At 37.3% G+C, this 26,096-nt stretch overlaps 1 protein-coding gene across 3 annotated transcripts in view; it reads left to right on the plus strand.

The window, feature by feature from the left end:
- Positions 1-26,096, plus strand: part of LOC102696634 (serine/threonine-protein phosphatase 2A 55 kDa regulatory subunit B gamma isoform) — a 163,443-nt gene that overhangs the window by 66,218 nt on the left and 71,129 nt on the right. For 2 of the 3 annotated variants that reach the window (XM_015344887.2, XM_006629607.3), the window contains exon 1: positions 1,934-2,674. The exons of the other annotated variant lie outside the window; for it this stretch is intronic. Coding sequence is in view for 1 of the 2 variants with exons in the window: in XM_006629607.3 (XP_006629670.1) it covers positions 2,605-2,674 (70 nt within the window). In the remaining variant the exon portion in view is untranslated. Of the gene's footprint in view, positions 1-1,933; positions 2,675-26,096 lie in introns of those variants that run through there. 3 annotated transcript variants of the gene reach the window in all.

Here is a 26,096-nt window from a genome sequence, read left to right on the forward strand (position 1 = left end):
AGGTGTAAGACACACTAGCTTTGTAAACTAGGCTTGTTGCAGGGATACTGTACTAAGCAAGAATCTTGACATAGTCGCAGTGTCTCAAAGTGAATGAGTCTGCCAGTATAGAAGTCTTCTGAAGTACACTTTCAATTTGTATTCAAATACAAAAGCTGCTTGGTGCAGACAGGATGATGTTTCCTTGACTTTGAAGTTTATCAGTCAGTGGGGCTGAAATGACCTAAATGTACACAAAATAACCTGAGAAGTCAATCATAGTCTGAGTTCAGGAGGCACCTTTCGTTTCTTGAACTGTTTAATGCAAACGCCAAAGCAAGCTAAAACATCACCTCAGGACCGCCAGCTTTCATTGCTGTTCATCAAAAGTCCTGGATACTCACAACCCTTCTACTGTTTGTCAATATCAATATGATCAGCTATTTATATCATGAACATTCTGCAGGTAAAGACCATATCTGCTACAAGTTTTTGTCTTCTTGGGAGAATTTGCCAAATAGCTCTTAGCTATGTTAAGCATACATATCTTCACCTATTCACCATCTGTAAAAGGCTAAAAGGTGACCACACCAGTACTTTGACCCACTTTTGTAAAAAAAAATATTTACAATGAGAGCAGGCTATTTGCCACAGCTAGTTCAGTTATTTATTTCTGAGAAATCTTTTTTTTTAAACGCTAAAGTTATTTTTTTTGTTTGCAGTCCCTTCTGACTGAAAAGAATGCTAACTCATCGTTTTATTTAATTTTGCCATTTTAAGTAGCTTTACACTCGGCCCGATTCAAGATTGGAGGATGATATTGAAAAATAAATACAACTGTTTATACACAGCTAAAGATTTCAGATGACAAATTACCTAAAAAATTACTTGTCCCATTGAAACACAGATTTAGGAATAAAATCAATAAGAATACCAGAAAATGGGTGGATATAAAATAACATCACTATTTCTGTTATTTGTTAGTCTATGTTTTACGTAACTTTAAATGTTTGGGAATTTGTGATAACTTTGTTACTTATGAGAGCTACTGTATATCTAGTTTGTAGAACAGTCACATATAGGTCACAATCCATAGGATACTGATCTTGTTTTACTACATTATCAGAATAGCTTCTTTGAGTTCATTAATGGAAACACTAATCCTTAGAAATTCTTTCGTTGCAATTAACATCTGTGTTACTGAAAATCTACTGCCACATTCCTTATTACTGCTCTATTTCATAATGGCACATGCATGGATCCCTTTGAAATCTCTTGGAACTGTAATTTTTATATTTGTAAAAGGCCTTAATAAGATGTTTATTAATTGTTTTTTTGTGCTTTTGGTTTGAAGCCTAGTGGAATCCTCGGGTATATCTCTGTAGAGAGTTAGGCTGAATTATTTCCAACACCATTAAGGGATTACTGTTAGTCATATTTTCTGGACTCTTTGTTGGTGAAAACTAGTCCATTACTCTTCTTCACACAGTGACACTAGACTCTATGAGGCTGGAGACTCCTTCATTTAGGAGACTCAGATTAATGTGCATCATCTTCCTGGCAGTTGTTTACAAACCAGTGCTACAGACGTTCTCTTTTAGTATTCTTATCCACTGGAAAGGAGGTATATTTCTTATCTGCCTATATTTCTATATTGTAATCATAAAGGATTTGAGCCATATGACATGTCACTTTCAGCAGCTGGTATCAGTTGGGGGCTACTGCTGCAGCCTTACAGTAATTAAAGGCAGAATCTTTGAAACATTTGTTGTTTTGCTGCAGTAGGAGAAGTAACGTGATGTATTTCAAAGCAGAGCTGCACAGAGAGTTTTCCCCTCTGCTTCTCCTGCCTCCCAGAGTGCAGCTTTAATCACCTGCAGTCTCTGGAAATGCAGATCATGGCTAGCTGCTCATAGGCTAAGCTGGGAGGAGCCTACTCTGATGCAGCAGAGGCCTATGACAGCAGTAGCAGTGGCAGGCAGCAGCAGCAGTACTCACACTCGCTTCTCTCTCTCGCTCTTTCTCCTCTCACGCGCGCGCATGCACACACACGCACACCGTTTCACACTGCACCAGCAAGCCTGCAAGCAAACAAGCAGCCACACTCATTACCCTCTCCTTCCAGCACAAATCCTTTGAGATCCTGCTGCAGCAAGCACGAGGAGCCAGCTCTGCATGGGGGCTTGTTTAAGGAGTACCTGACTAAAAGGACTAGCGTGTTTCTTCAAACCACAGGAGTGCTGCTGCAGCTCTATAGAGTTGGGGGGGGGAAGCCACAGAAGGGACCATCTCCTGTTTTCTTCTTCTATTTTTTTCTTGCCAGTTTGCTGTACCAGCTAAGCTTTTTATGCCTTCTGTGTGAGTGGGTGTGAGGGGTGCGGGGGTTGTGTGTGTGTGTGTATGTGTGTTGTCCCCCAATTTTTCTCTTCCTCTCCTTCAAACATCTCAGCTGCACCACAAGTCTGTGCCGCATCTCGTCTTTTGGCTCTCATTATGCTATCCTCTGAACCCCTGGCAGTTCTCCGCCTCTGCTAGGCAGTGGCAGCATGGATGGTGCTCTTGTGAGGAAGCCTACGGATTCGATTAGTCCACTGCGGATGGGCATGCTGAGTAATCCTGCTGTAAATGGGCGAGGACATTGACACCCGAAAAATCAACCACAGCTTTCTCCGAGACCACAACTATGTGACTGAAGGTAGTGTTGCATGTGTTTTCTAATGCTCGCTTAAATGAGAAGCTGCTTGCTAGCTGAGATTATTATATACTAATGTATGCGTTTAGGTTATTTTAAACTTTGAAATCAGATGTTTCCTATAAGGATTTTTTTGCTTGTTCTTAGCAATGGGTAGCAGCCGTATTCTAGTTTATTCTGCACATTACTTAGAAACCTGACCTGCATCTCCCTAACGTCTAATTAGCTGTACAGATAAGAGGTCTTCACCAGCAGTAAATATCTGACGAACTTTTCAGAGGAACAGAGAATCCATCCTTTTTGCCTGTAGTGACATTGCTGATCCAGTGCACCAGAAGAATAAACGATTTGTATAAAGGTGTGCGAATTCATCAGGTGGACTCCTTGTTGGAGATGATTATTCATTTATTTTTAGCTCAGCTGCTCCTCTAATTAGAATGATCGAAAATCACAGATGCACTTGATGAAGGGTGTATCTCAGTTGATTACTAATAATGAAAACCAGAGAAAAATGATTTGTTCAATCACCTACAAATAATATTTATGGAAAGCATAAAATCTCTCTGACAGTGCAAGATTCTCTGTTGCTGTGGCCTCCACTATTTTCTACTGTAGGGTACAATTATAATTTTAAATGGACATTCTTAGATCCTGTAGATGCTGAATGCTGTGTGAATGATTTATAACAGAATGAGTTGTGCTATCAGTGGCAATTCAGCTAGCATATTTCACTGTATTTACTCATGGGGATCTCTTTTGGCACACAGGTGTATTGCTTAGTTTTTATATTTTTATCATGCGTACCATTTTTGTAGTTAGTCGTGACGTGTAGGATTAGCAACCCCAAGGCTGTGTTTTTAGTTGGTTTTATGACTTATGTCACCCTTAGTATAAGAGTGTACAATTATCTGTTTGATTCTGTAAGCTGTTAGATGATGAAGGTTGAACGCTGGCAGGAAAATGTATGTACTGTAGAAGCAGTTTTTCCTTTTTTCAGATGCAGTGTAATAGCTTTTGCTACAAATGCTGCAGATTAAGGGCCTTAGATCTTGTGATTTCAGTGGCAGCCAGCAGGTTCCGTTTATTCCACTTTAATGAACACATAACGGCTAACAGGGAGTCTAAATCTGGTAAATGGTGCTAGATGCAATAATTGGTGATCTTAATTTAAAATAACAAGCCAAGAAAAAGCAAGACCAAAACATTTAAATGTTTGTGGGAGGGAGTTTAACATTGGAATGCCTGCCAAGGGTTTTATCTCGGAGAAAAATGATGTAGTGAGTCAGCAAAAAACGGGAATTCTGCAAACTGTTCTCTCCAGTTGGTGCATGAACAAGGTGAGGCTTCATTTACAGTCTCAGAGAGTCGAGCATGACTGTTAACCAGGCTAAATGTATTCAGAAAAATGTGGCCAGCCAGGAAATTGGAGTTTAAGGAAAGAAAAACATATGCTATGTTGTAGACTCATAATCTATATAATGTAGTATATGTGAAGTACAGAAACATGCTACCACATATATGATTTCTAATGTAGCTTACAGGAGTCAGCCCCATGAGAACATTTATAATTACGTTTTTGACCCCAGCTTGTCATGTAATATTGGATACCCAGCCTGAAAGTGACCTTTTGTTTGCAAGTATTGACTGAACTATAATTTCTGAAATGGATTCTTAAATTATGTTTTGGGTCTGCCTTTTTTTAGGCTAAAAAAGATCCTATTCGGTTCATTTTAGTACAATGTAAACCATATAATTGAGCAATTTCTCACATTTATTTGTTGATTTATTAAAGTGTTGCTCATGCACTGATTACACTGGAATTCATAACAGTTTTCAAGCTCCTAGAACTTTAAGCAGGCCTTAATTTTAATCTCAAACCATGAAAATAGACCTTTTGAATCAATGTGGGGAAAATACTGTTACATTGCTTTTCTCCCCAAGTGCTAAATATTTAATGTTAATGCAGGTACCGTATGTTTACGAATTTGTCGATGGCAGTACCATTTAAGAATCTAAGCAAAACAGTGTGAGGAATCTTTACAGGTATTAGTTATATGGGAGTCCTGAAGCAAGATTAAATATGGGCTTCAAGACTTTTTTTTCCATTTTTTTAGTAGTGCTTGTTGAATTGGTAAAAGTATATGTAGAAGTTAATTCTACAATAAAGACATGTAAAGAAAAAGTTTCAACTGTGGGGATTTTGTTAGGGGTGTGGGAGGAAGTAAGGAAGCAGGATTAGGAAGCAAAGAGTTTGGCGTGTTTGGTAAGGATAATAAAGGAAGGAGGCTCTGAGGGAGGGCACGTCAGGCGAAGTGTCCAGACAAACGGAATGCTGGGAGATGGATTCCAGGAGCTGTGTGATGAGCTGAAACCTGTAAATGAGTGAACATGTTTAAAGAGAACTTACTCAAGCATTGAGAGATGGTGCGGAATTGCTACAGTTTAGAGAGGTAAAATGGGGGAACTATAGACATATTGACTCCTCTGATCCTCAGTTCTCTAACAGTCAAACTGTCAGTCGTTGTAGTTCTTTTGCAGATGTAAATGCCAGTGGAAGGGATGCAATAAATAAGATTGTTGGACAAGCATGATGCTCTCTGGCTGATTGTAAAATGGACAATTATGGCCTTGTGTATGCATACTAGTGGATATGTATATTTTTAGGTGTTTCAGGTGAATCAATAAGGCACAAGACAAGAAGGCTTATTAGATTAGGTGGTCATTGCTGTGCAGTGATTTGATGGGCCAGAAAAAAAAATTCTAGCTGGGGAGTCATCAAATAAAATAGAGAAGTTTGATTTGATGAAGCAAGGAATCGAAAGGAGGTTAGGCTGGAAGAGACAGACCCGCGGAGTGCTTGGCATTTGTAGAACGGAAACTCCTCTTTGAGGAACGTGGTAGTCGGAAGGCAGGTTTTGGTTGGGCCCTGACAGAAATGTAAAGGATATTCCCTGTCAATTCAAGAAGAGCACATTTTAAAGGCTTGGTTTTGGAAGTCAGCCTTCCATCCATCCATTCAATCATTTTCAAAGTGCTTCGTCCAATTCAGAGTTGCACAGGAGCCAGAGCCTATCCCGACGAGCAACGGGTGCAAGGCAGGATACACCCTGGATGTGACAACAGTCCATTGCAGGGGGGACAGACCAAAGAGTGCACCCACTAATATCAGAGCTAATTTTCCCAGAAGCCAATTAAGTGACCTATGTGTCATTAGACTGTGGGAAGAAACTGTAACACCTGAAGGAAACCTACAGTATGTGAACACATGGAGAACATACATACTCAACACAGAATTGAACCCAGGACCCCAGTGCTGTGAGACAGCAATGTTAACCACTGCTTCACAAATGTTGCCTGGAAGTCAGACTTGTCACTGAATAACTTGCAGAGTCTGAATTGTGAGAAAAGAATACCTTTTAAGTGTATTTGGGATGGAATGGGATAACAATGGTTTGTAATACATGGACATTTTCAGTCGAACATAGTTAACAGAGTGGCATGTGTCTAAAAAGTGAGTTTGGGCGATACAGTAGAAGCTGGTGAAGTGATGCAAAAATTACTGTAGCTGATGGCTTGAGCATGTGAGTGGACCAATTTGGTTATCGCTTGTGAAGTTCACAGATTGCATCAATTTAAGAAGAGAAGCAGCATCCTTCTACAGAACCAAAGAAGATGCATGCATAAGGCTGTAACTTCCTGTTGCCAATGACTTGGTGGCAGTAGAGATTTTTTGGGGGAACAAAAATTCTCAGGCTGAGAACCTTTTCACTCCGTCAGATATAAGTGTGGGTTGGGGATTCAGCACTGAGTTTAATTGTGTGTTTGAGGGCTGTGTTCTCATGCCGAAATCTTTTCTTCACCAGTTCAACAGAATTACCACGGTTACCAGGATGGGACCAGTTACTGTACTTCTGAGTTGCTAATTTAAAAACCCAATTTGTAGGTCATTTTGTAGCTTAATGGTAAAAATAGTCAAATCATAGACCTGAAATAAATCTTTATTGCCTTTAGTTTTGGTGTTGGAGGACCAGCTGGTGGCGATCTGCTCACCAAGTCTTAGCATGTGAGAACAGGCAAGAAGATTGGTAATGATATGTTAATTAGCAGTTAAATTAAAAAAAAACATTCTCTGTGATATATATGTTGCCCTGAGCAAACAAACACAAACAATAAACCATAATTGAATCATATTTCTTGATGAGAAAGTCGTCTGTGGGCAAAGGTAATATTTGTTGATATGATGCTCAAAACTTTAGATGGAATTTGAGAGAGAGGTGGCAGTTGATGATTAAAAAATACAGGTTAAACGAATTATAAATAATGGAGCAAAAATCAGAGTTGTTTCCTCATTACTGGTCCATGTGCTAATCTTGTCTAATGTTTTGCCCTTTTGTATTTACAGTGTAATCTGACAATCTGAGAAAAAGCACTTAACACATTCGTTTTTATTTGCATATGCACTCTTTTCATATGTTCATTATCAGGAATTTTTAGAAACTGCTAAAAGGATAACCTTTGTTAATACACCACCTACAGTATGTTATGTTTACTTGACAGTAGTTTCAGTCGGGGAAGATGCTGTTCAATTGTTCATGTCTGTGAAGTGCATGTACAGAAATATGCTTTTCCCCATACCACAAAAATTCCCAATTAACACCTGTAGAAATATTACCAAGTTTTGAAATTTAGCTAGCAGGGTCAAAAATGCAGAGCCTTAAGAAGATCATAATAAATCAAGATTTATCATCTAGGTACTTACTGTACTATAAAGTTTGATGATAGAATTTTCTGTTCTATTACTAATTTTCTGTGTCTGAATGTTCTCTTTCTGGGACACTGTCATGCTGTGTGTCATGACTCTGGTGCCATGAATGACAGCAGGTAACATCCTCATTTTAAACAAGGGTGTTTTAATAGTTAAACAATCACAGTAGATATACAGTAAAATAAACAATTTTTTTGCTATACCTAATCATTGCAGCGACAGTTGATCTAAGTATAGAATCAGAAAGCACTATATAATGATCAAGCATCCTGTTTCACATTGTCTGTATACAGTGTTGATGCAATTACATGAATTTTAGTTTTATGTGGCATCAAAGTGGACATTTTGCTAATGTAGTACAAGAACCATTCTAGTATTCTAGTGAACAAAATCAAGTATTCCTGACATAAGTCTGAGAGAAAAAATGCTAAATAAATGTCCTTCTCAGTTCATTGTTGCTAAAAAGTTCAGCTGAGCTGCTGAAAAACATCTATGTAATATATAGTAAACACTATGAAGCAATTTCTCTTTATGCGTTGAGACTGTAGTTTGAGGCTCTGGTATGTATTGAAAAGAGAAGGTTTGAGGTTCTTCAGCTAACCTGATGTTGCTATATTAGCCTCTACAGATTAGACATAAGAATGCAGTATAGGGTATTGTTACTGTAACAAATTCAGTTAATAAAAATGTATGTCAAGGGAATGGGGCCCCTTAATGAATTTCTACAGCGCAAACCGTGTCAAACAGTTCACAAGCCCCTCTGAATTATTCATATGACACCGTCCTCAGACCTGTTATGCTAAATGTTGCACGGCGTGCCCTATTTTTTTATTTTTGCGATCAGCTATTTTTTCCCAGTGTAAGAGCAGGTAAGGCCGCAGAGAGGAAGATTGCCTTTCAGATCCGGTGTGATGAAAGAGACAGGCACTCAGCAGGCATGCGGTTGCTGTCGCTGGCTCATGGAGATGACGGGGCTCTGCGGGGTTGAGTAGTGTGGCGTCAGGAAGTGGGGAGAGCAACGCGTCAGCTCTCCTGTTTCTTCCTTGGAAACAGCACTGCCTAGGAAGAGCGACATCAAGAACTGACGCCAGAAGCGGGCTTTGTGATCTCCAAACTCCCTCAGTTATAATGGCCTGTACTTTACATGAAAGACCCTAATTCTGTAGGGCAGCTCTTAACTCCAAATATTGATTAACAGGGTAATGTTCATTTCTGTGTCAGTTTGCTTTGAAAATATCACTCATTTATTAAGAACATAATTGCTTCATAGTTAAAGGAAAGTATCTTTTAAAAATAGATTTGAGCAATTTGACATTCACCGCAAGGACTTTAGGTTAGCACAAAGTAAGATATGATTTGTCTGGAAAGCTGTGGTCCTCACTAATGAAGTTATTGGAATTGCTATTTAAAAAATCTGAAAATTTGTATTGCTGTCAATTTATCACTTTCCTTCAGTCCTTCAGATTTTGCTTCAGGCAGTGTTGACCCCTCCCCAGAGAAAAGTCCTACCCTTAAAAGCAACAGCAATACCAGTCCTGTCATGCTGTCAACGTGCTGCTTGGTGTTCCTGCCCTTGGGACATTCTTGGGACCAAATTAAAAGTTCAGACCTGCAGTACTGTCTGCTGCAATGTTAAAATATTCCAGTGTTCCTGTGTTTTTGTTCATAGTAGACTTGTAAGGTCAGGGAGCTATACAGCAATGGTGTTTTAGATGACAGCCTTAATTGCCTGGTGTGCTGAAGGAGCACGTTGTTGGCATAGATTTCTAATGTTCAAGTACATTATACAGTATGTATACTAATGTAATATTGGAGTTTGAGAGGTCAGCTGCATGTGTGAAAGGTTTTTAGACACGTGAAGATTCCATTGATTCAAATAAAAAACAAGTGACCGTTGTTTTGCGTATTTATACAATATCACTGATAAGCCTTTTAAGAAAACAAAGTGGTATTGGGATGTGTACTGTCTGTAAAGGTTGGTCAACAGTTTAGCCTAGCCTTTTAACAGCTATAATGCTGGACATGTAGGCCACACAGTGCAGTATTGATCTGAGGGTAACTGAATCCCATCTAAAGTCTGTTACTTCAGTGATTTAAGAGGTCTGCTGTGATTGTCTGAAGTAAACCGCTGCACAAGAAGCTGCACAGCTGCTTTGGACTGTACTGAAAATTTTTTGTAGACGCGTGAGGTCTGTTGCACCTCTGGGTTAAAAGGGCAATTGCATTTTCTGTAATCCCCATGTGGACAATGGGAATGTAAAATTGAATGAAATAAAAAAGGTTGGTTCTTCTAAGAGCAGTTATATGAACAGTCCAGCACTGGAGACTCGACTCCACTTCACTAAATGGGGTTCAGAGAAACAGCCTAAAACCATTTTGCTTTATGGTATAGACTGAAGGGCTGAATATAATTTATTTAATGTCATAATTGAACCCAAAGTCAGCTTTGCTAGAATGTTTTTTTCACAGTCTAACAGTTCTTTTGAAAATTGTTGTGATTTTCAGGATCTTGAAGTGTATTTTTTAATTGGGGGAAAAACAAACTCAAATGTTCGTTCTAATTTACTGGACATAAAACATTTAGATAATCTTAATTTTGCTTTTTATAATTCAGTTTTCATACAACTTTAACACATCTGAACACTGTGGCTCCTTGCTAATTATTTCAGAAAATCTCTACGAAATAATGTACTGTATGAGTGCAGCAGAACAGATACATTTTCATTACGAAAGAACATTTTTTTTAAAGATTAAACAAAAGATTTGCATTCATTGGTAAATCTTCATAAAAGGATCTTTTCTTCCAAAAATAAAAAAAAAAACTTTTAGTTCAGCAGAACAAAAGATGAAGAGCCCAGTAGGTGAATTAGCATTGTCATTTCAATATTGCAGTGTTGGTAACCTTGAGAGGATTTCAGTACATCTCCCCAGTGAAACCACCCTCTGTACCCTAATGAGGACTGGTTGAATAAGTAGTATAAGAAACAGGTTAACCAGGCTTCAAGCATCTGCTAATTACTTACACAGGAAAAAAAGCCTTGAACCTGGGGTGCATGTCTGACAGATATTTGGTAGGGTCACGTTCAGGCAGAGAATTAGGCTTCCATAGTCTTTGAATGTTATAAACCATTCAGAAAAAGAAAATAAAAACTCAAGCTGCATTTAAATTGGTGCTTTCGGTGGGGGTTGGGGGGGAATCATTCCAGATCTGCTTATGCTTAGCAAAACCCTCCATTTCTAAATAGATGCAGAATGTTTCTGGTCTCTCATGTTGCCTGAAGGGTTGTTATACATTTGCATGAACTTCCAAATTATGTCAAATAAGGATTACTGTAGTACCAGGTGAGACACAGATGCTAATAAAATGTTAACCAGACAAAACGTTGTCAGTACTAGCAGTGTTGAGTGCATAGGCTAACCCAAACTTGCAGTGTAATTCACCTTGATAAGGCAGGAAGTAAGTAGTACATAGTAACTCCTAGTGTTCAATTGATAAAAATTAACAAAAATCAATTAAATGAAATCTTGTAACAGGGCATTTACAAAACAGTCCACAAATTATTGTTGAATTCCAGTTAATTTATTATGGAGGGAAAGTAATACAACTTGAATGACTGCTAATCTCAGAAACAGAACAAAATGCACCCCTTAGATATATTTGAACTATTTCTTTTCCGTTGCTTACAATGCTAACAAGCTGTGTTATTCCAAAATACCGTATGCACTGAAGCATCATCAGCTGATTGAATAATGCAGCAGAGTGCTGATGCTGGTTAAGTCTTAATGCATTAGACGCTATGTCCCTGGAGAGCTTATTTCAGGATCTGATTGATTTAGAAGACCGTGCCATCAGCGTAATCAGGGTAAAAAGCTGATTTTAATTTATGGGTAGCTTCTTCGTGTTGGTAAACTACTGTAGGATTCCATAGCTTTTTTTCTGAAAGCTTCTGCAAATAGGGCAATGTTCCCAGTATTTATACTGATAGTGGTGTCTGACTGTATTTGCATTACCCCACTATCATTATGAGGGGGTTATGGAGTCAGCAGGTCAGTGATGATTGTTAACGTTAATGCATCTGTTCAACAACCTTTGTGCAGGTTTGAAGAAGCTCTCTAAAGCACAGTTATCATTCCAGCAAGGTTTAGGTGTATAAATTGCCTTAAATTAGTGCAGACAATCTGCAATGTTTGCTACGTAAAGATTTAACACTTTTTGAAATATAAGGCCCCTCAAAGTGCCTTCCACATTTTTTTATTCAACGAACAAAAATATATTTCTGTAAATAACTTTTACTTTCCCCAAGATCAGAGCTTTTAAGGCTATGGAGAACTGTATCAGTCAATGACGGTAAAGTTATGAAATGCTGAGGTGAGGTTAGTGTGGAATGATAATTTTCATTATCCAATTTTCTTCTGCTGCTTTCTTCACAGTCTTTACAAATGTTGACTCCATCTCACTGTTGTGTTGTTTAATGGGGATAGTGGAGTACTGAACCCTGTTCACCTGGTGTTGTCTTTATATGGCTACAGCCTCTTTTCATGTCAAGGACAAGGACAGCAGAGAATGAGAAAATATTTGAATAAAAAACACAAGCTCAATTTATTTATTCACCAGGGATATACACAGCTACAGGATTCCTAAGTTGTTTAATTGTTTTTCCATTTTCAGGATGAACCCATTTTCTACCAGCTTGTATATCCCAAAGGTTTTTGTTCCCTATATTGAGTAATTAACAGCTTTATTTAACTGTCAGAAAAGAGTCAGGAACTGTTTCAAGTACTGCATTTTTCTTTGTTCTTTTATTGAAGAGACTAACTGCCAACACAACTGTTTGCAGTAAAATACTGTACCAGGCTTTATTCACCCTGAGTCTGAATCCAGGACAGTGATCTTTATGAAGGAAGAACTTGTACAGGGTAATATTCCTTCATTTTTCATTACCAGCATTGCTGAAGAAGGAACCATATTGAAATCAAGTCCCTCTTACAGAAGTCACTGTGACTTAAATGAAAAAAAATCATTGACTTCTGCTGTGCTGTGGTCCTGAGTACCATCTCATCATTTCAATTCAGCTCTTTCTAAAATGACTTGTACTGAAGCCCTAGTTTTTATTTGGAGTGTGAGGAAAACCTCACTGCATTTGTGATTCAGGACAAAAATTTGTATTTAATGGCCCTTCCTTTGTCTCACATGAATATTAGTGTGGGACATTCTCATGAATCAGATGCTTTTCTGTTAGTCTTTCAGTCTGTTCTTTTTATTCACATTTATTTTAGTGGTGGTCACTTGGGGGGAAGGGGAACAAATGGAATGAGGAAGAGCCACACTGTGGTTTAGGAACCTACATCATCTCTCCTCAGGGTCAAGTCTTCAGTATCTTGCCGATGGAAGCTTTTGTGTTTTTTAGTCTCCTCTGCAGTCCTCAGTACCATCTCATCATTAGAGATTTATAGCATTGCTAGTTTACAAAGATCTAGCCAAATGATTGTCAGAGTGCTGTACTGTATAACTGCAGCCCTCCACAATTATTTCCGGGTAATATAATTAACAGTTGGGAGCTACTGAGAGTTTCAGCCCACATTTCATAATTCAGTTTTTTGCCTTTTTGTTTTGTTATATCCATTTTGCCCCTTTTTTCACATGGTAGAGGAGCAGTTGATCCATGTCTGTCATGAGTGGGTGATTTTTTGCTGGTACTGTACCACGTCACCTGAACTAATGCACTGAGCTTTGATCAGTGGGGATCAAAGAGAACAAAACGAGAGTTGTTTTGACATCATTAGTGTTGTTTTGCATTCGGCAAAGCCTGCAATTCACAGAGGATTTTCGGGTCAAATGAAAAACATACTGGATAACCTTATAGAAAAAGGACAGCTCGCAAATAAAAAATGTGTGCTTTCCAAACTTCTCTGCGAGCAGGTCAATGTTTTGTGTTGTATAAAGCAATAAAACTATTCACCCGCTACTAAAAGCCCTTTTCATACATTTGTAAAGAATTTTACATTTTGCTCCTTATCTTTATTTTATTTTTTTTATGGGACAAGTTACTGGGAATATTGACACTTCACTTTTGCCTCAGACCTTTTTTTTGTCAAATTAATTAACGTTTCCTCAGTCGTTTTCACAAATAATAGTGAATTTTTTTAACAAATAATAAAAACTGATCTGAAAAACTCTCCTTGAAATGTGTTGTCAGCACTGTGCTGAATCACCACTTGGAGGAAAAAGATCCCGTATTTTTGTGTTGAGTTTCTTGCAAATGAATCTTTCACACACGAATGTGCAGTAATAGTACTGAAAATCAGAATGTAGTTGCTAGTAAACTGGTTTCTGGGCATTTATTTCTTCTTCCTAGCGAGGATTAATTTCTCAACCCATGTACGTCTATATGTCTTTCTTTTGAGATCATTCAAAGATCTGACTGCACAATTCCTTAGGTACCATTATTGAAGGTTACATTGCTACCAAGAAACTTATGCTGTATGTTGTAAATCTGAAAAAAGTGACACCTGCCTTTGTTTAATTAAAAAAAACAATTAACATACAGCTCGAAAATCACAAGGGGAAGATTTATTCCTACAATACAGATGTTTCTCTGTTATTGAAGCAGTACGTGTAACCATTAGTTTTTATATGGGACTTCAGTAAAGAAATGAATTTCCACAGTGGGTATACTGTAAGTACTTTCTTCCCCCAATTCTCCCCCCTATTTGAGGTCCTAGTTATTTTTTGTTTGAGAGAAATACAGATATGAGTGGCAGATGACCACATCTGCTGCTGAGTACTCCCGGGACTCTGAAGAGGGCAAATTTCACTGCAGTGTTTTCCCTTCCAATGAGCTCCAGACTATTAATATCTGACAGACTATGCCTGTGCTCAGAGAGATGTTTTCACTGAAGCAGAGAGCGCAAATCCAGTGGGCCTGGCATGCATTCTAATTATGGCAAGGTGACTCTGCACACACCAAGTTAAAATTTCCACACGCGTTATTAGTGATACCTATGAAATAAACTCCTTTCCGCGGTTTACCTGGCTTCTGAATCTTAATAATTTACTAAACTCCGTAGTTTTGGCTCACAATGTGTTTGCCTGTGATTTCCATGTGTTTTAAAAATATAGTTTTGGTGCATTTAAAATGTTAAGTGTTATTGTGCTGCTTGTAATAATTTGGGGCAAAATAGTAGCAAAGAGTCAGGGAAATTATAGATCCTCCCATAATCTTAAAATTGAATTTATTGTGTATAGTGGAAAATATTATCATTCTAGCAGTTTCAGCAGCGGTAGTTACTAATCCTTGAGGATGCTCTGCCAGTTTTCTACAGCTTTTTTTGCTGTCACTAATTGCCTTCTTGTTCCCAAGCTGCCATTCAAAAATCCCAATCCAGAGCTGCTAGGCTTCACTTAAACCGCTAGGTATAAACAGCTGTGTTCATTATTGTAACAACATGCACACTAAACAACAAAATCATATTGGTTTCCTTAATGATGAAAACTAAAAATTATTGGCCACCAGAGAAATGCATAAATGAAAGCAGAGGTTTGTGAGCTACTATAGGTAAATTGCAGCCACTAGCACAGAACAGCACATTTTATGTCACTGTTTAATATTTCAGTGTGGATATGTATGATTGTGGCTTTAAATTGTGTAGATCATTTAGTGGAAGAGCTGGATTGTATGTAGTAGCAGAAGAGGAGTGTATTTACACTAAACGCCCTTTGTCATTTCTGTGCAAATTACAAATGCCTCTGAAGGTCCCATTTTATTTATGACCAGTGCATAAACTATTAAACATCGTGGGCAATGTAATTTTTAGTCAATTTTAAAAATAGGCTTAAAAAGAAGAAAGGAGCTGGGAATGTCTTCTGTGTCATATAGTCACAAGGCTTTTCTTTGTTGTGTAATTAACTGCACTCTGTATGTAAACCTGTGTGGAATTTGTATGCTCTTCCTGTGTTCATGTGGGTTTCCCCTGGGTGCTCAGTTTTCGACAATCCAAAAATGTGCTTTTGGGAACATTGGCTGTTTTGTGTGTTTGTGTCAGTCTGCCCGGCGATAGACTGGTATCCTGTCCAGGGTGTACCCTGCCTTATGCCCATTGCTTATAGAGATGTGGCCATAGGGGAACCGAGTCTAACTTGAAATTAAATTAGCAAGCAAATGCTTTTCTCGAAAAATGTCTTATTTTCTCAAAGATGCTGTCTGTTGCCTTTTAACATTTGTACTGGTTATGTTCCAGTTCAGGATAAAAGCACAAAGGCAGATACCAAAAAAGCAATTCCTACAGATAGCATGAGCTTAAAATGAGATCTTTACATGTATTAGTACTTCATAGTTTGTTTCAGCATGTAGCTTAAAATATTATCCCACATAAGGGTTTAGCAGAAAACTGCAGGTCAACAGAGTTCTCCAGCTCACTATGTGCACCTGCGCTCCACTGGTTAGTTTTGGCTGTGGGCAGTGGAACAGCTTTGAGAAGTGAAAGGAGGGATTTTGGCTGGAAGCACCCGGGCGCAGGGGGGTTTTCTTTGTGCTTCTGCCTGAGGATGCACGAAAGCTGAAGGGCATTTTCTTTTTCTATTCGTTTACAGAAATTTTCTCTAGGGGAGAAGGTGGGTAAAAGACTCATTTGTCTGGGGGGTAAAGGTTAATAGCCTTTACAACAGATGAATTCCTGTTGGATGCTTCCTTGCTATCACTTTGTACAAGCAGCCATTGTTTCCAGTGTTTGTGGAAATATTTTAGATCCAAATTTACAATGTAAAGAAGGGTAACAATGGAATATCTTCAAACTCCAATCTAATTTTTGTAGTATTGTACTGTCATTACTGATGAAATGTCATCTTCACCTTTCTGCTATTTTTGTGAAATGTTGTCCTTTCCATGGCATTAACTAAACAATGTGATTTGTAACAGTGCTGTTTCTCACATGAAACAAAAGTGTTACTGCAGTCAAACAGTACATGAGGATTATTTTATCTGTGTCAGGAATAGTGAGTTTCTGAATGAGCTTGTCTTTATATGACACTAGTTTCATATTGGATAGTAAACACAAGTCCTCTTGTTGTGATTATTAGTTTGGTCCATGTGAACCTTGGAGACTTTTGTGTGGTATACAGTATATTTGTTTTTATAATTCCAGTCTGTATTGATGAGCCTCTTTAAGAGAGTTACAGCTTATTTTGAAAAGCTCAGACCTAATTTTGCTTGTGATTTTTTGTGTGTTGGGAGTAATATCTGTTGTGTGGGTTATATAGAACTGAATAAATATGAACCCATCTTTACTCCACAGAGCTCTACAGGATAGTTAGTACTGAGTGGAAGAGCAGTGCACCTCCTGCTAATGCCACAACAAGCTTGCAAGCGCTCAGTGGTAAGACCTTATTGCTGAAGGCCAGAGTGCCCTGGTCAACTATCACTGCCAACTGTTTACCACTGTGAGGGAATCTCTGGTCCATAAACTGAATTTGTAATAAGAAAACTACCCAGAAGTGTGAAAAGTCCTTCTGTCTCTGAACACTGCAATGAAAAACAACTTACTGACTATAGCTAAGTTAAGTCTTTTGAGTGTGACAGAAAACATTGAAAATTTTGACTTCTTTCAACATCCCAACCTTAATGACTTTATATACAGTACTGAGCACGCGTATGTAGGTCTTCAGTCTCTGTGCTACACACCAGTCACTGAAGCCAAGACTGGGGTAGGGTAGGTGTATAATAAACTAATGTGCTGACAATATTTGATAATTTGATTTGTGAGCATCAGTTAATGGGTCGATTAATCTGTGTATATCTATATTTTTAAATGAGCACTTACAATAGTAATTAGCAGCAGCCTAAGACAGCACAAATGACATCTGATATTTGCTTTGAACTTATTTTATTGTCAGAAGATTAGACAATCTCTAATTATTCAAGTTAATATAATTCATAAAACAATTTTAAATTGTTGCCTAATATAGTAGTAATTATACTGTAGTAAAAATAAGCAATCACATCTGCTTGGACATATTTGTTGGCTGAGCCATGTTTAAAATGGCAGTTTTTCTGGACTGTGTAAGAAGGTTGTCAGCCAAATCCCTTTTCTTGATGCTAAGCTGCAAACTGTGTACAGCCTAGAGAAGACTTTTGATTTTGGTTTTACTGATATCTGTGGATATTATTTAAGTTCTACTTGCCAGATTCCACTTTAACATGAGATCCTGAATTCTGCATGTATTGTTAAGCTGTCTAATTTAAGCTACTGCACTGATTTCAGTTCAACAGCTTGTACAGTAACTCTACGAAAAACGAATGTGATTTTTCTTGTGTTTTTAAACTTTTTAAAATGCTTTTAAACTTTAGACTGTAATATCCAGGGATACATAATTGAATCCATCATTCCTTAGTTGACTAAGTCAGCTATCAAAATAGCTCTAAAACAAAGATTAAAACTTTTTAAAAGTTTTTTCCTTATTGTGTCAACTATCAATAAGTTTAATTTGGAGTGTAAATTACTATGAGAGTAACATTTACAGTATTATGACAAGAGTGATCATTGATTTTTTTAGTAAAGCTAGATAACTTTTTGCTTTAATGTTCCTTTATTTAGAGTGCATCTCGCTAAAAATAAAGGATGGAGCTCTGTATTTTTACAATGTACATTCACACCAGTGTCTCAATTTCATTAATAATCTTCTGGACACGTTGTTTCCTCTATTATATTCCACAGTTCCTGATCGTAAAATGTCCAGTGCTTAAAAAGGACATATTAAAGTTTTTCATGGTGACTGTATTGTTGTACCTGTCCTGGAAGACTGCACTGTCTGTGTGTTTTCATTTAATCTCTTGTCTTAATGACCTAATTAGATTAACTGGACCAATTTAAAGTTTTCCAATCATACATCCTCAAGAATCACGACATAATAAGTCTTTAATATGGTACAGCTTCTGCATCCCTTTAATTTATTGGGAAATGTGCTGCATTCAAGCTTCATTGCTCATATACCAAATTCTAAAGTTCCAAATTAATTAAACATATTGCTGGGTTAAACTTACATACTGGTTTATTAGGCAGTTAATTCAAAGGTAAGGTACAGTAATTGCTTAACTATTCTTAATAGTATAATAATAATAATAATGATTAACCTTTTTTAATATTCTCCTTATGTAAGAGATTAATTTTACCTGTAATTCATATGTATCCCTCTAATAGCTTCAAACACCCCATCTTATGTGTCGGGTGAGACTTATGAAGATTGCTCTGATCCTTGAATTTGCATGATTTATGCAAAGTGTTTTTTTTCTTGCAGCTATTTCCAACTCCCTGTTGAGCTGAATGTTTTCTGACCCCTTGGAATGTAACTGAGGACCCTTGTGTAATAAATACACTTGCATCCGTCTGCCTCTTTTTTTTCCTGAAATATCTGTAATTAGGGAACTTTGCTAAATTCAACAGAAATGTATTGCATGCAGCATACCTCTTTCAAATCATTAATTGCACAATGTGATGGGAAGATAACATCATGATGAAAAGAAAAAAAATAGTGTTACAGGAGATAAAATCATCTTGGCAGTCTCAATGGACAATGGAAATTAACATAATAATTAAGAAATTGCCCATACAGTACATTTAAGAATTACAAGGTATCCATTGTAGCTTGGCGTTATCCTTGACCATACCTTCAAGGAATACCTGAGGCAGAGACCACCAAAAATTCAAGGCCACATCAACCTTTTTAACAGACTAAGAAATACAGCTTCAGGCAGGGACCTTGTCATCTCTGGATGACTGTACTCTCCTTTCCCTCCACAGAGAACCACTAACTTGCCTGGGCAGGTAGTGCCCATGACAAGAACATGGGTGTGCAGCTGAATAGGACATTGAGATGTGTATCTGGAGCCCTGACGTCCAATAGACTGAGTAACTAACTTTCCTCTAAGAACTTTGCTCTCACCACTGTCAGCTGAATTGGCCACTTTCGCCTTTACTTCCACTGACTCACAGGACTCCGAGACTCCACCCAACCCAACCCTGCCACCTTCTCATCCATCACTGGCCTCATCCATCGCTGGGGTATTTGCAGCCACCCTCTTTGTTACCGTGTCAAGCACCAGACCGTCAGTACTTGAACCATCATAATGTTTGAGGAAGGAATCAAAGCAGTCAGTAAACCCAATGCCTTTGCATGGCTCCCCTGTCTTGATTTGAACAGAACATGCTGTGCTTGAACACTGCTTGGATAATGAGCTTACATGTTCAGAGCACCACAGTGAAAGTGTTTATTATTTAGTGTTTATTATAGCTGGAAACAGCACGTACAGTACAGTATACTGTTCTAGACATCCCCCTTTTAAAAAATACAAAGGACGGAATACTGAAGGATGTGAAGAGTACTGTACACAAGGAAGACAATCCAAGTAATCACTGAACCTATATTGATATTCCAGAATCGGTGTATTTTGAATTTCGTGTTCCAAAAAAGCTCAGATTAATTTAAACTTGAAGCTTGGAGCTAAATAAGACCTCTTTTTCATTGCATTTTAAATAGTTCTTTAACTTTTCAGTCTATGTAAATGCTACAGAGCCTTTTGCTGGGGCACTTTTAATTTTTATTAATTCTTTATGCATTTTAGTTTAGTAAGTAGGTTTCATAATTATGAATTGTTTATTGTGTATTCAGTTTTTTTTCCCTGGCATGAACTGAGCTAGACAGTCTCAATCATGATAAATAAACTTTAAGTGAAATTTGTCTTTTTTGATTGCCAATGTCAGTTCTCTTCATCTTCAAGGTGTAGAATTAGCTGATAAGGAAAACAGTAAATGAACATGAAACTGTAAAATCTGTAACTGTACATACTATATATTTTTTTCATCCTCAGTTTTAGGTGTTTTGATATGTAGAGATCATTTTATTGGCAACATTTTGATTTGGAAGCAGCTTGTGTGTAAGTATTTTACCGCAGATTTTATGCATAATATTCCCAGTGAAGATGAGGCTACCTCATGTGAGTAGCTAACCCTATTAAGAAGGAAATAACGAGAGCTCTCTTCAGATTTTCTCTAACTTGATTACATCTTGCAGGGCTTGCAGCTAAATTTATGAGACATTAGTACAAATTATACCTAACCTGAGTCGGCGGCTACAGTTTCTAATAACCCAATGAAGGTTTGTGATGACATGCAGCTGGTTTGGCTTATGGCCATTGATCAAAGCCTTTTTTGTTATGTCCTGGTTTTGGAAACAATTCCACGTACTGGAGGTTTAATAATGTAAGAATCATTGGTGAAACATTTGTACATGTAATGTACATTTACTTAGTTGGGGAGATGGAGAACTGCTTGTTCTGATAGTTGACACTGATGATAGATTTAGCACTTGGGAAACTGTTTGAGAGGCTCATGAACGTCTTTGTGAAATAGGTTTTTTAAAATACTGTAGATGCATCATCAGGAAACTTTTTACGTGACTTTTCTAACCTGTTACCTCATTCTGTTCATAAGGTTCTACGGCTGTGTGCGTATTTTTACATTTTGAAGCCAGATGTAGGGTGGTTTTCACTGTACATCTGAAGCCTGATGTAATCCCGATTGAGCACTTGGAAAAGGGTTTGAGCAACAAGCCAGCTGAAATCACTGGCTCCTTTCTCAAGCACTCGGACACCTGCCAATGATTTAGCATCTTGAATACAAAGCTTCTTCCTCCTGAAAATGGCCTGCAGGAGTAAAAGGACTTAAAACTGGAGTCACGGGCATGCTATGGCTTCTGAGGCAGGTTTTTCTCTATTTTGCAGAAGCTCTTGAAATGGGGGACATATTTCCATATTGATCCTCCATTTGTGAAGGTTTTGTAGATTTTCTAATACTGATCCATTCAAAACTGAGTGCAGCATAATACTATGGTAAATATCTTGCACATTGTAAACATTGTATAAATCAGTTGCATGCCACACGGGTTAAATGGCAAACAGAAATGTCCTTAATGTGTATTTGTATAAACTTAAAAAAACGTGATGCACTTCCATCACATTCAGACATCACTGTAGGGTATTGTGAAACAGAAACTGTTAACTGTTAACAAAGGGACAACAGTGAAGAAAATTATCCCATCATTTTAATATTAATGTAATTTGTTATTGGATTATTATATTTGCTAAATGCTTTTAAACTGACAAATTTATATGCCAGTTGTTAACAGGGGAAGGACAGTGGCTCAGTGGTTAGCATTGCTACCTCACAGGGTTGGGACACAGGGTTCAGTTCCAAACCTGGGGTGCTATCTATATGTAGTTTGTACAGTATGTTATAATTATAATAATAATTACTTACACTTATATAATGCTTTTCTGGACACTCCACTCAAAGCGCTTTACAGGTAATGGGGACTCCACTCCACCACCACCAATGTGCAGCATCCACCTGGATGATGCGACGGCAGCCATAGTGCTCCATATGCTCTTCCAGCAGCAACCTTAGTTTTTCCCTGGAAGTCTCCAATCCAGGTACTGACCAGTCTCACACTTGCTTACCTTCAGTGGGCTGCCAGTTGTACTTGAGTTGCAGAGTGATATGGCTGCTGTTCTTCCCATATTCACGTGGGTTTCCTCCCACAGTCCAAAAGCATAAGGAAATTTGGCCCTAGGTGTGTGTGTGTGTGTGTGTGTGTATGTCAGTGTCTGTGTGTTCACTATAATGGACCTGTCCTGTCCAGGGTGTATCTTGCCTTGTACCCATTGGTAGCCAGGACCGGCTTCAGCTCCCCTGTGGCCCTGAATTGGAAGAAGCACTTAGAAAATAGATGGATGGTTACCAAGTTAATGGGAAGGTTTAATTAACATGTGAAACGCGTGGATGTGATTTTCTTTTAAAATAAAAAATAGGTAGTACTTTTATTTCTAGCGCAGGCGTATGTCCTCTAAAATAGAGACTTGTGTTAGAAATACTCTTCCATTGTAAAATACAGGTCAAAGCTGACCATCACAGCTTGTCGTCCAAATCATCCACATCATCCAAATAGTAATATTAATACCTCTTTAATAGCTTTACCTCATTTTCTCAGCTTAGTAATGAGCATTGCATTAAATCCTTTTCATGCTTATGCTTTTAATGCTTAAAGTACATGTGTAAATTGTTTGACTGGATAAGAACTAAGGACTTGACTGAACCCAGAGGAGGTCACTGTTATGCAAACTGCTGTCGTTATACAGATATTTTCATAGAGTATTTGTAAAACCTCATGTATTTTTTTTTTCTGGTAATATATCCTAATCATATATATGGTCAGCTGCATCATCATTGCATATACGGTAAAGTATAATACAGTATTCCATAATGAGTAATATAGAGTATGCATCATTGTCAGTGATGGCCCTTGCTGTATTTATTTATACTTAATAGAACAGCATTAGATGAAACATGGAAACATCTATTAGCAAGGTATTAATATTATAGTACTAAAATGTAATATAATATTTATTGTTATTTGGATAATCTGCAGTTTTAAGCTTTATCCCCTTTTTTACAATGGAAAAGTATTTCTAACACTTACAAGTGTCTAACTTAGCTCACTGCTCTGGAAATAAGTTTCCAAAATACTCCTGCACTGGAAATAAGTTACATATTTCTTTAATATAATTAGGGGGGTACAATCTGCAAACAGAGACAACTTTAACGAGTTCTTTAGGCTCAGAATAAATTAAAACTGTAAAACCTCCTAGTCAAATTTGAGAAAATGAATGCTTTATGGCAGATTTCCATGAAGCACTTGATCTATAATGTTTTAAGCTTATGGTTGAGAACAGTGATAAAATGTGAGCCTTTAGTCAGATTTTTAAATCCAGTTTGTTTTTACAAGTGACTAGCATAAGACCTTGAGAGAAGAAAACAAAGCGAAACATACAAATACAGTAGTTCTGGTTTATCCTGTTGTAAGAGAAGCTTATTTAAAGCAATAGCTTGTCTTTGGAGTTGATAGGTAATGTGAAAACCTGCCCTTACAGAGCAAGAGCAATAAACAGCTGCTGTTCCTTGAGCAGTAATTCAGCCAAACTAGGGTTTAGTGGGGAAAGTACACAATGCACAATGCTCAATGATCTGTGCCTTACAAGGTCAGCATTTTGTATTTTGGGTTGTCTGTGAGTAAACAGAGTAAAGTTGCACACATGCAAATACAGTTAATGAACAGCATGCTTCACTTGCTTTTACCTGCCTTATCCATGTTTGTAAAACAGCTGGAAATCCACTGTGAATAGCCATGCGTTTATAGTATAATAAAATATACTATATCAGGTGTAAAACACAGAAGCAGTCTTTTACATTTTGATGGCTTTGGAATCTTATCTGCACGTGTTGAAGATAGTCTGATTTGCTCGACCTTTCATGTTGAAAACAGCTTGAATGTCTTGAATGGTAATTAGTTGGGTTGTTTTTAGGTAGTTTGGCTTACCTTTTTTTAAGTGTTGTCATTAAATTGAATAGCATGTTATTCATTAAAATTAAACAGATCATGCGCCTGTCGCTTGCTGGGATGGGCTTGCCTGCAGCTCCCTGGCCACAGAATTGAATAAATCAATTAGAAAATGGATGGATGTTTATCTTATGTGATTCATTTATTGTAAAGTTATGCCTGTTTTTATCTTGTAAGCATATTGTATTAGAAAAAAGCATACTTGGCATCAACAGGAGCTATGAAGATGTTATGGTGAAAAACTGATATTAGACTGTTTACTGTTTTAACAAATTGAAGAGAGGGTCTCTGTCTTCTATTAATCTCAGGATAAAGACATTTTTTTAAACTACAGTACAGGCTCAGAATATTATTATATGGACTTAGCTAAGTATAATTCTTGTTTACACTAGCTGTCACCAAAAAGATTAATATATTTCAATTTTAAAAAACATTCCCAGGTTTAGTTATGTTTATACTGACAGACATGTGCATGACCAGAAAGGTGTTAAGCTCTTTTATTTCAATTCATTCCCCAGTGACAACCAAAAATAGGGATGTAAAACAGAACATGGTACTAACATCCTGAGACCATTTCTCTAGCAAGAAAAACTCTGAAGGGTAAAATTCAGGCATTAAACGAACAATTTCAAAAGCAGAGGTTATACAGTAAGTCTTATAAGCTATTAATGTCATCTGATATGTTTAGATTACTTAACATATCTATTTAGATTAGGCACTTAAGACGTATTTTGTTTTCCTCTTTGAATATAAGCTTTGAAAATATCACTCTCTGTGATCTGCAGAACAGAAAATGAGTGACAGAGGCATGACAACAGGCTTCAGTACTGTTGTTAATTATCCTCCTTCTGTTTTTAATCAAAGCCCACTTCTCACTGACATTTGTAAAATGTAATTATTTATTAAGTCAAACTTGCTAATGTTCCTAAACAATTTTCAGCCTGCCTTTTACCTGTCAGTTAGGACTTCTTGTTCTATGACATTTAATATGTGATGCGCTCTCTCTGGTGACAGCAGAATAGGTCATCACTCCCCCCAGTTGTGTCCTTTTAAGTAAGCAGTCTGTGCTCTCTGGGGAGATCTTTGAATGAAAGCTTAGCCAAGGACACCTAAGATAAAAATGATGTGCATTCATTTAAAATTTTTCGAATTTTCTTTTAACATGTTAATTTTTAATTTTATGAGCTGGAAATGACAGACCCAATTTATGTCTCGTATATCAGCTGTGTAAAAACTTCCTAAATTACAGACTATCCCTCCTGGAATACCTACAATTATCTTTAGTGCATTTTATCCACTCTTTAAAGTATAAAATATGTTGCAGCTTTTCATTTCTGCAAGATTTTAGTTTAATGTTACAGTAATTACTACATACAGTAGACAACATACAGTAATACAGTAAAGCCCCATCTACACAAGTGTTCCAAGTGTTTTAATTTCAAAGTCTTTGCTATTGTGCATGCATAGTTTTCTGCAATAAAAAATAATGAGATTGTTACGCTTTATAAAGGTCTGTACCTTCTAAAATTAATCATGCTTAGGGTACGTCTTCACCCCCACCTCACCCCAGCCAATCTGTAGTAATAAGTCTGAAGATGAAGTGACATGTCTAATAACAAATTATGTCATGCAGTTTGAAAGAAACATTGTTTTCAGCCCAGTCTGTAAAATTACCTCACAACTGTTAGAACGAACTGTGTGTGTGCTGATTATTGGATAACATTTGTTCCAAAATTAACATTTGCTCTTTAATGAGTCTTAAAATAAATGTTTATTCAACATTCTTTTAAATATCAAATATTCAGCATGTATTCCAACATTAATTTATAGCTTGTGATTATGATTCATTGTATAAATTTATATTGCTGCGGTTCTTTATTTTAGATAACGCATTCAATGTGTTAAAGAAAACAGGACCTTTAGTGGAGAATAGAGACTGAACTAGAATAATTTGGGAGCTTGTAGAATTGTTTTTTCCAGTGTGTATATTGCTTTTTTTTCTTCATTCATTTTGATTGCTAGAAGTGGATTATCTTTCACTTTTGATACAGAACAGAACTAATGTGTCAGTTTCAATTAGTATAATAGGATAGTGAGAGAGTTGGTTCAGTGAAAGAAATGAAGAATTCACAATACAAATGATTTGGAATGATTGTGAGTGGAACCTTATACTGAAATGAGGGGAAAAGATTCCAGAAATGTAATCTTTTAGCAAA

The sequence above is a fragment of the Lepisosteus oculatus genome, chromosome 1 (genome assembly GCF_040954835.1).
Source record: "Lepisosteus oculatus isolate fLepOcu1 chromosome 1, fLepOcu1.hap2, whole genome shotgun sequence".
NCBI classification, from domain to species: Eukaryota; Metazoa; Chordata; class Actinopteri; order Semionotiformes; family Lepisosteidae; genus Lepisosteus; species Lepisosteus oculatus.